Raw genomic sequence first — 11,383 nt, forward strand, 5'->3', positions numbered from 1 at the left:
CGATAACCTAAAACCCCACGATATACTTGCATTACTTTACAACCTCGTCACGTAATTTACAAGTACACCCAACCCAACCCAACACAATATCAAATTCCTTTTTCATTTTTATTGCTAGCTGCATGCCAAGCCCATCACACGACTATATACGTCTAAATAATTATATGAAATTTTTTATATAACATTTATATTCTATGATCTTACATATTTAAATAGTGTATGTCGTATTTAGGGTTCAGAGTTTAAAACTTAAATAAATCATTATATTACTCGACCAAACGGGTAGCTAAAATATATTCAAATTTAACCATCGCTGGGTTGAACGAAATAGTAGTTTGGAAATGAAGGGGAATGGGTATGTTTGTGATGAGGTAGAGATCATGTAATGGTAGATGGGTGGGGTTATAAGTAGAGGGTTGTAGGTTAGAAAGTTGAGAAGACGTTGAAAGGTAAACGAAATTCAGCCCACCAAGCAACCTCTCTTCCCCTTGTTTTTTTTCTCATTTGTGTGTAAAAAACTTGATTCATTACTCAATCCCTAATGTTAAAAGCGTTCGTTAGCCTAAACGTTGGCATCAATCACCGCTCTGCTCCAACTCTCTAACGGAAAACACTTGCCCATTTTCTACTTTCTCTCCTTCCCTTCCCATATATATACATATACATATACCATCTCATCTATATATGTACTTACTGTTCTTGTCTTGTTAGCCCCCACCCTCTACCCTCTGATCTGAGTACTTCAATTCCCTTTTAATTAATCTTCTTCAGATGTGCAGCAGAGGTCACTGAAGGCCTTCTGAAGATGAAAGGCTTCGCGAGTTGGTGGAACGTTACGGTCCTCATAATTGGAACGCCATAGCCGAAAAGCTTCAAGCGAGATCAGGTACTATGTTTGTTTCCCTTTTCGGAACTAGGGTTGGCATTGGACATGCGAAATATCTTATCTTCTTTGTCCTTGCTTATGATTTGATTTATCAGGGAAAAGCTGTAGGTTGAGATGGTTTAACCAGTTGGATCCGAGGATCAACCGGAGCCCTTTCACGGAAGAAGAAGAACGGCTGTTGGTCGCTCATAGTATCCATGGGAACGATGGGCAGTGATTGCTAGGCTTTTTGCCGGTCGAACTGATAACGCCGTGAAGAACCATTGGCATGTTATCATGGCTCGTAGATGCCGACAACGATCACTTCCCTATCATCACCAAAAGCCTTGTAATCAACCTCAGATAATAACTCATGATTTTGGTCTACTTTTTTGCAAGTACAAGCAAGGGTTCCCTCGCAACATGTTATTTGCAGATGAGAAAGAGCAAGCGATTGAATTTTATGATTTCCTTAAAGTAAACACGGATTCCAATACAAGTGAAGTGACAGACAACAGCAGGAGAGACGAGGAAGAGGTGAATCAACACCACACAAAACCTGGGCCTGCCTTCTTCGATTTCTTATCGCTGGGAAGCTCCTCCTAATTATCATCCTTCCTGTAAAACACTCACCACTTACACACCTTGTAAACATCTAACTCCAACGATTCATAGGTAATATTGTTCCCACTGCATCATTTGACATAACATATATTTAAGAAATTTTATCAACGAATTTAGGCTGTTATATAGGGGGATGCATGATTATGTGTGCTATATATATAGCTTGTATACACAAAACATATTATTGTAGATTTGATTCTATGGATCTCATGAAATTGTTGATTCGATCCATCATCTTTCAAGGTTAATCTTTTGTTAATTTAGATACGTGAGAGTTCAGAAAACTTCGCGAATAATATTATAAATCTATCATTTGTCTTTATTTTTTAGTCTTTATTTTAAATTATTATTATTATTAGACTCAAGTTATTATTTATTCGAAAGACTCTCAATTGTTTGACAATGAACGTTCAAACACCCCTACAAACATCATTTCGAACTTAAAACTTCTAAAAAAAATAATTATCTCTTAACTATTGAAATCACTTTGCTAATACATTTAAAAAAAAATATTAGATACCTTAGCAATGAATTTAAAAAATTAAAGTTATCATATGTCTGTTAGGTTAATTTTTTTAATATAATACAAGAACAAGTGATACCTCTTAACTAGAAAGAGAGAAATTCCAAGTTTATAATTGATGTGACTAACACATATAGTATAATAATAAGCGTTGGATGCTATCATAAGAAATATAATAATGAAAATTGTTGTACTAAATTGATGAATCAAGATACGAGATAAATAACTTTAGATATGTTTAAGACATTATCCTAAAACATATTCCGTCATACAACATTAATAATTTTTAAAATTCAACAAGTTATTTCATTAGAAAATGAAACTAAGAGGAGAGTTAAAAAAGAATAATGAAAGAGTAAAACTTATTTTGTGCATATAAAATAAAGATTTTTTTTGTTGACTAAAGTTTAGGTCAAGAGTGACTCATTCGGTTCATGACTAGGGCATACCTAAGATTTAATTTATGTATAAGGACTCATAAACGAGGGTCTTAAGATTATCATAAAAAACGAGGAAGTTTCATGATTTTGAAATATATTAACTTTTATAACATATCATACTTAAAAATTTAGATTTAAACCTTTAAAACAATATTATAGGGAGAAACAGCTACCAACAACAAACATGAAGTATAAAACAAATTAGAACTCGAATGGAAATTCAGAGTTTGTTTGTTTGGCTGTAATTAGTTTTCTGGAAATTGAATTTTGGAAAATGAAATACTGGAAATTGAATTACTGGAAATTGAATTCTGGAAAATAAATTACATTTTTTGAAAACGTTTTCCGTAAAATGAATTATATTTTTTTTAAAAACATCTCGAAAACGTTTTACGATGTTTGGAATATGTTGTTTAAACCTTTTTTTCCACTGGTTGATGAGTTTTTTAAAAATTATTTATTACAAATATTAAATACAATAAATAATATTATTTATCATAAAACTTAATATTATTATTTTTAAATTATTAAAATAAATTATTTATTATTAAATATTATTTTATAATTTTATTAATAAAATATTAATATTGGTATATTTTATTGAAATAAAAATATTATAAATTATATTATTTATTTATTAGAGTATTAGTGTTATATTATATTTTAAAAATATTAATTAGTATATTTTAAATATATTTATTAAAATATTATTATATTATTATATTAATATTAAATATATAAATAATATTATTCATTATTAATAATTTAATAATATTATTTCTATGAAATTAATAAATAATATAAATTTTATTAATAATTTATTATATATTATTAAAATAAAAATATAATATCTTATATTATTACAATATTGATTATTTTATTATAATATTAAAAATATATTATATTATTAGATATATTAATAATATATTTTAAATATTTTAATAATTAATATTTTGATTAAAATGATATTAAAATATTTTATTAATATTAAATTCATAAATAAAATTATTTTGAGTATTTATTCTTTAAAGTGAAAAGTTCGAAAAATGACTTACGAAAAATTAGACCGTAAATCATTTTCCAGAAAACACAAATAAAATTATGTTGACCAGGAAAATGTTTTACGTTGACCAACCAGTTTTACTCCAACCAAATACTAAAAAACATTTTTCAAAAAACGAATTACATGAAACAAACACGAAATTTCAAGAAAAACCAATTCCGTAATTAATTTCTCCTCAAAGAAACAGACCCAATATAAACGGTGAATGAGTAATGAAGATCCGAAGGCCTACAGAGGAATACTTGTTGGGCCAACATAAACATCAAATCTGATTGAATCGCATTTACAGCCAACAGTAATCATATTAAATTTGTCGATTTTATAATTAGACATTGAAGCATGCAAATACATACCCGCATGCCATTGCCATTATGTAACAATTTAACCATTCATTTTCTGGCAAACTATCGCTTGCTCATTAAGCTAGCTTCACCAAAAAAGAGAACAAACAACCAAGTTGAAACAACTCTGATTATTACTTCATGTGCTAAGCTCCTTCCGTGTATCGCACGTCATTCAATCACTAGTAAAGATACAGGTTTAATTCTGCCCCCTTCAAACTTTTAAAATTTAGCCCCCCTACTTCTCATTTCAGGAATTTAAACCCTCAGCGAAATTCGAATATGTTGAATTAATAGGTCTGGTTTTAAAAGCTAAACAAGAGTATTTCAATTATTGGAATTAAAATAGGGGATTAACTTTCAAAAGTTTCAGAGAGTAAAGGGACTTGGACCAAGTTAGACAAAAAAGTGTATTTATTTACTGTTTGTTTGGTAGGGGTGAGGTAAAGAAGAAAAGATAGATGTAGGTAGAAATAGGGCTCTAAAAGAGTCGAGTAGAGCTCGAGTATTACTAAGCTCTACTCGACTCGAAAACTCGTCAGCCTAAAATTTTTAAGTTCGACTCAAACTCAAAATCATGAACTGAAACTCGTAAAAGATCGAAAAGAAAAAAAATCTTAAACTTAACCTGATTAAAGCCTCAACTCAAACTCGAACCTAAACCTTAAATACATTAAAACCTTATATTATATTTTTTAAAAAAATCAACACATAAATGTTAATATTATTAATAATTTATTTAAAAAATAAAATCTTAATATATTATATTTTCGAGCTGCTCACGAGTTTTTCGGGTCGAGTATTAAGTAGTTATTTTCGTCTCGTTAAGAATTCGAGTCGAGAATTTATCAAGCTTTGACCGAGTTAATTTCAAGTAGCTCGCGATATATGTCGTCTCATTTACAACCCTAGGTAGAAACATGAAGGAAAAATAGGACTAGAAGCACATTAGTTAAGAAAATGTCACGTAAAAGTTCCCAGCTTTAGATTTTGCCGTTCGTTCGGCCTTTTGTTGTTGTTGTTGTTGAGAAGGGGAAAAGGATGACAACAAATTTCAAACATGACTGATCTGAGCCGAAAAGCCATATATAAATGGTGGCCCTCTGCAGAAAGAAAGAGAAAAATGCATTTGCTTCTTCTTCTTAATTCCCCTATTGGGCCTCACTCTGATGCATATGTGAAAGCGAACGAACGAATAAAATGAAGACGTTGAGAACGACGACTGAGAGTTGTCTGTCATTAAAAACTATGGCACTGAAAAACATGGAGCTTTTTTTAACATATCACTTGGAAAAAGAACCATCACATTCTTCCTCTTCCTCTCACGCTTTGACTTGTAATACTAATCGAAGTTTTCGTGGGCTATATTCAAGTGATGCTGCGTGCTAGCAGTTGAAGACTTCAAGGAAATGACTTACGCTGTAGTGAGTCCAAGCAGAAAAGCCAAAATAACTTCAGCTTTTCATTTAACCAAATCACATCAGATGCAGGATACAAACAAACAATCCACTAATCAACTTTAGAATATTATCAAAACAACCCTTTGTGGTATATCATCGGTAGAATTTCAAAACAATACCATTGTTTTATTTATGGGTTACCTTGGTAAGATTTGTTTTCAAGTTTGATTCAAGTTCTTGAAATTTGTATGATATATGTATATCACATATGAAAAAAATATAAAGAGATATATTTGTATTGTGTGTATGGTTATAGAAAGTCACTTAAATTAGAATAAAATAATATTATAATATTATAAATATTTACAATTAAATTTAAATAGAAACTCGAAAAATCAACTTGACTCGATTGAAAAAAATTTCAAGTAAACTCGAGTTGTAAAATATGACTCATCAACTCGAATAACTAAAAAATTTTTGACTCGACTTGACTCGATCGAACGCTCACCCCAGTGCTGATGTAGATTGTATTAGTGTCCTCTCCTTAATAAAAGCTTTGTTTCAACACCCAATCAAAATGCTTCAAAATTGATCCCAAGTAGCAGAGATCAGATAGAGAGAAACAAGGCATAATTCATTCAAAAAAAATTTTTTGTAGCTTTGCATGCAACAAATATGTTAAGTAGTAGGACCCCTACCTTACATGTTAATTGTTTAATTTGGAGAAAAAGTTACATTACAAGGAATGGTGGAATCAATGGGCAATATGATTGCAAACCACGTTCACCTGCGACGTGGTATGTGTTTACGAATCCAAATCCAATCATCCCCAAATTCCTTTACCTTACCACCCAGCTTGGCAGCCTTATTTCTGCCCTTTTTCATTTCTCATTCTTCTTCTTAATATCTCATGACTTGCTTGGGTAGACAACTTTATATATTATTTTACAAGGTTTAGGGTATAAGTGTTCATAGGTCCTGTACGATCAATTCATCTAATTTATTGTAATCGAATATTCTGATGTAATTGTGATAAACACTATATACCTAAAATAAATATACATAAATAAAATAATGGGTGCTTAAAGTAAGATCATGCATGTAGTGATAGCAGACAAGGATGTTGTTTCTTTTCTTTCATCTTTTTGGGTTGTAACGTATACTATATTCTGGGTAGAGGACCCTTCTCAGTCTCCATGCATATGCGTGCCTCCATGAGATCTTAAATATGGTAGTGGATTTATATAGTATCAATCTCACACAGACACCTAAAAAGTGTGTGATAACTTCAACTGTGGGTGCATAGGTCTGTTGTTGCTGGGGCACGTCACCCTCCCCATTGGGTTTGCAAGGGATTCGAAGCACATAATTTCCATGCCTTGCATGGCGAACAAACACCGAGGAAGAGAACAAGAAGTAAAAAGTAACCAAAAAGAAAGATTTTTTTTAGTGGTGAACAAAACACAATGGAAAGAGTCTTAAAAGACAAACAGAGGTGTTATTTGCGAGAGAAAAGCCTTTCTATTAAGGGACAAATGCTTTGCTGGTTTTGGCATGTTTATCCGGCTTGTTATGACTTTAAAAACGACGTTGAAGATGCATTTTCAAGTTTATATGTATACTAGTAATATGTAACAATTATGGATATGAACCATTGATATTTATTAGATCAAATTATTTAAATTACTCATACGAAAATGATCAAACAATTGAAGGACGGAATTCATGATTAAATAAAAAATCATATACAAAAATGATAAAGGAATTATTGTTAAGACTCTAAAAACGACGTTGAATATGCATTTTCAAGTTTGTATGTATACTAGTAATATGTAACAATTATGGATATGAACCATTGATATTTATTAGATCAAATATTTAAATTACTCATACGAAAATGATCAAACAATTGAAGGACGGAATTCATGATTAAATCAAAAATCATATACGAAAATGATAAAGGAATTATTGTTAGGCCTTTAAAAATGACGTTGAAGATGCATTTTCAAGTTTGTATGTATACTAGTAATATGTAACAATTATGGCTATGAACCATTGATATTTATTAGATCAAATTATTTAAATTACTCGTACGAAAATGATCAAACAATTGAAGGACGAAATTCATGATTAAATCAAAAATCATATACGAAAATGATAAAGGAATTATTGTTAGGATTTTAAAAATGACGTTGAAGATGCATTTTCAAGTTTGTATGTATACTAGTAATATGTAACAATTATGGATATGAACCATTGATATTTATTAGATCAAATTATTTAAATTACTCATACGAAAATTATCAAACAATTGAAGGACGAAATTCATGATTAAATCAAAAATCATATACGAAAATGATAAAGGAATCATTGTTAGGACTTTAAAAACGACGACGAAGATGCATTTTCAAGTTTGTATGTATACTAGTAATATGCAACAATTATGGATATGAACCATTGATATTTATTAGATCAAATTATTTAAATTACTCGTACGAAAATGATCAAACAATTTGAAGGACGGAATTCATGATTAAATCAAAAATCATATACGAAAATGAAGTAGATGTTAAAGAGCTTTCGACAATAAACCCTACCTATAATGATGAAGTGGGAATCTTTAAAAAAAAAAACCTTTAGAAATTTCCCCCAAAGTTGAAAGGTGACGGCTCAAGAAACAAGCCATGTGACGTCTTTAAATCCAAAAAGAGAAGTTGAGGTGGGCAATTCCATAAAGTGAAAGCTAAAACATCAAAAGTATTGGGCTTTATAAAAGGAACCGTGAAAATAATAAAATTGAAGTACCAACTAATTGATATCGGTGATAAATGAATTATTGTTAATTCTAGAGATCTTATGTCAAATGATAGAGTTATCTTTGAATAGATAGTGCTTGTCACCATTTGTATCGGCCTCCCGAATCATTTCACATGCCGGAGCTGCATGGTGAAAAGATTCAGCCATTATCAGCACTAGATGAAACTTGCAGGCAGTTGATATTTAGAAACAAAGGCATAAAAGAAGCTACTTCTCTATAGTTACAATATAAATGTCGTCGGCCGCCTCATTTGCTGTCTAGTTTTAGAGCTTTGAAATATGATAACAATGGCGTCTCTTAAACATAGTGCACTTGAATTAATATAAAACAACAAATCGATGCAAACTTTGAGCTATATAATATATTTCCATTTACACCGTGTAACCGAGACCATCATGTACAGAGCTTCAGGAACCAGGGTGAATCAGTCTGGCCTATCAATGACAAGATGTTATCAAGTAAATAAAAAGAAAAACTGTGAGGTTCCGACATTGAAGTGGTGAGTTTTATTTGGACATACAAATTAATGTCATCTACTTCACTGGAAACCTTATACCAGCAAAACTTGGGAGAGTTGTGTTCTAATTTTATCCTTTTCAAGGTACTCCTTTTATACTCTAAAATTCAACCACTGGATCACGTCATCCATTATAGCTTGTCGTTCAGGTTCGATGAGGAGATCATGTAAGAGACCCTCGAATAATTTGATGGTTTTGTCGGTTGAGGCCTCATCGTACAGTTTCTGAGAAGCTTTAGGATCGGTCACGGTATCGTCCAGGCCGTGGAGAACTAGGAAAGGAACTTTCAATCTGCTCATATTCTCCTGCAAGTAGGTTGTGATTCTAAGAATTTCATAGCCGGTTCTTACCCGGAGGGGTCCGGTATACACCAGTGGATCCGAATACTTAGCCACCAGTGCCGCCGGGTCCCTTGAAACCGGCTTCCCGCTTTTATTCGCAATACTGACTTGGAACCTCGGAAATAGATATGATATGATAGGGGCAAGTACCTGACATGGAAATAGATATGAAATGATATTTCATTCGCAATGCAGGAAGAAGAGAAGAATGATATGAACAAGGAAGCTCTTACCACAAAGATGGGATGAGATGGCTGAACACCCACAGCTGGGGAAGTCAATATGATGCCTGCTACTTTGTCTTCAACCTCCGGATCAAGTGCTGCCTACAGTTAACGCAACAGATTCAATGTCGGTACATGATCCCAAATACTAATCGACCACAATTGTTGGCCTTACTTTAAGGACGAGTGCGCCACCCGTGGAATGACCAAAGCAGAAGCATGGAAGACCAGTATTTTCAGATAAAATCCTTTGAAGCAACAACTTCTGAAACAAGTTGGGAAGATATATAAATGGAGATGCTACTTTCAATATTTACTTCAATGATAAATGTTGCTTCTAAACCTTTGAACATACTTACCATGTCGGCAACAGCATAATCAAGAGAATGGACATATCCGTGTAGCCCATCACTTCCACCATGTCCTACAGGATATTACCAGCAAATTAGCTTAACCATGAAACTATGAACCATAGATTGAAACAGAAACTTACCAATCCAATCCATTGCGTAGACCTTGAATCCTTCAGCGTTAAGCCTCTCCGCAAAATCATTGTATCTGCTACTGTTGTGAGAGGGAAAAAAGAGCAAACACATTAACCGAAAGATTCAAAACCAAAAAAAAAAATGGAATAAAGTGAAGATGATCTCTAACAAGGCATTAAATCCAAATAGCAAACCTGTGTTCATTCAAGCCATGCATGACAAAAACTACTCCCCTGGAAACACACACAGATAACATCAGTATCAAAATGAATAAAGTGAGAAAGTTTAACTGGGAAAAATAAATCAATAACAGAATGTATGATTCAAGAATGAGGGAATTGTAAATTAAAAGGAGGGTAGAGATTGTAGAAAGACTGTCGCATGAAGCAAATTAAATGGGACTATATAGAGAAATTATTGAATCGGATTTTATGCGCCAAATTATAGATAACATGATAAAGTATATATTTAATGTGGTTTGGCATAATAATAGTATTAACCCTTAAGGTTTAGACATTTCATCAATTTAGTTCAATTTTAAATTTTAAAATAATTTAATAAATCTAATCTTTATATATTTAAAAAAATGCCATTGATTTAGCCATTTTTATGATACAATCAAATTAAGTAAATCCATTGAATCAAAACAATGATATTAAATATAATACTAAGAAAGTGACAAGAAAATAATATGATCCTTTTGGGAGAAAAACAAATAATAAATACTAAATTAAGAAAATTTATAAACATGAATGTTTAAATTTATTAAATTATTTTGAATTAGATCAAATTTACAGAATACATAAATTTTGAAGAGTAAAATTATTAATATATCATGTCATGTTAATATTTTGGATAATATTTAATGAGATAGTGACTTATTTGTAAGAATATTATAATTGGATGATTAAGTAAAACTTTTTTTTTTATAAAAATGATCTGCTTTGAGTGATTATTTTACCCAAAAAATTCATCAAAATCTGACCTGATTTTGACCGAAGCCGGAGACCATGTCTGGATGAATAACGTATCACCTCTTGCACCGGAAAACAACGAGAACTCCCTGATAACGTTAGGTTCGTCCTGAACCACCCTCCGGATCGCCAGCAAACGCCTCTCCGCCGGGACCTTCACCACAGGCGCCGCCGAACCTTTCCTCCCGCTCTCTTGCTTTTCATCCCTCCCCACTTTCTCCTCGGAACTCATCACGGAGGCGCGTTTCCGTACCCGGAACGGGAAAAGGAACAGAAAAACGACGGCGTTAAGAAGCAGCAGCAGGCTCCTCAGCGATTGTAAGGAGAAGAAGAGCTCGTTGATGAGGTCTCTTACGCCCCACGGTAACGGTTCCCCCGCCATTCCTTTAAGAAGTTATATTCTGAAGGATTCAAATCCCTGAAATCGTCTCTCTGGGTTTGCAATGGTTCCAGTGAAATCGGAAATACTTAACAAAATGAAAAAGAAAAAGAAAACGTTTTGAATTTGAGCTTCTATAGTTATTATGATAATCACTCTATTTCGACGAGCAGATCATCAACCTAGAGAAACCAAATCAAAACGAGAAAAACATAAAACACACCTCAAAATAGAAAAAAATTGTCTAAACACCTTGCCTTTAGCTGTCCAATAAATTATCTGTGTTAAGGTCATATAAAAATTAAGCCTTTACCAATTTTAGATCCGACCCAAATCATTCATTTTCCTGGAAAATGAAGGGAGGTATGTTTACTGGTAATATGGATTA

The 11,383-nt window shown here is 32.2% G+C and overlaps 1 protein-coding gene and 1 pseudogene across 1 annotated transcript; one reads left to right on the top strand and one right to left on the bottom strand.

Annotated features, from left to right (window-relative positions):
• Nucleotides 1-544: 544 nt before the first annotated feature.
• Nucleotides 545-1,684, top strand: LOC120184115 (annotated as a pseudogene).
• Nucleotides 1,685-8,409: 6,725 nt separating this feature from the next.
• LOC120184114 (monoacylglycerol lipase-like) lies at nucleotides 8,410-11,118 on the bottom strand. Its single transcript, XM_039188669.1, has 7 exons — nucleotides 10,628-11,118; nucleotides 9,837-9,875; nucleotides 9,651-9,721; nucleotides 9,517-9,581; nucleotides 9,333-9,422; nucleotides 9,167-9,259; nucleotides 8,410-9,083 (listed from the first exon to the last, which is right to left on the bottom strand). Exons 1-7 carry the CDS (start codon nucleotides 10,996-10,998, stop codon nucleotides 8,685-8,687), a joined length of 1,128 nt encoding a protein of 375 aa, XP_039044600.1. The 5' UTR covers nucleotides 10,999-11,118; the 3' UTR covers nucleotides 8,410-8,684.
• Nucleotides 11,119-11,383: the final 265 nt, after the last annotated feature.

Source organism: Hibiscus syriacus, unplaced genomic scaffold (genome assembly GCF_006381635.1).
Source record: "Hibiscus syriacus cultivar Baekdansim isolate YM2019G1 unplaced genomic scaffold, ASM638163v2 tig00112857_pilon, whole genome shotgun sequence".
NCBI classification, from domain to species: Eukaryota; Viridiplantae; Streptophyta; class Magnoliopsida; order Malvales; family Malvaceae; genus Hibiscus; species Hibiscus syriacus.

Coding starts and splice junctions, on each gene's coding strand:
- LOC120184114 (XM_039188669.1), bottom strand. CDS start 10,998: ATGGCGGGGGAACCGTTACCGTGGGGCGTAAGAGACCTCATCAACGAG. Junction 9,582..9,650: donor CTACGCAATGGATTGGATTG/GTAAGTTTCTGT, acceptor AATATCCTGTAG/GACATGGTGGAAGTGATGGG. Junction 9,260..9,332: donor GTGGCGCACTCGTCCTTAAA/GTAAGGCCAACA, acceptor CGTTAACTGTAG/GCAGCACTTGATCCGGAGGT.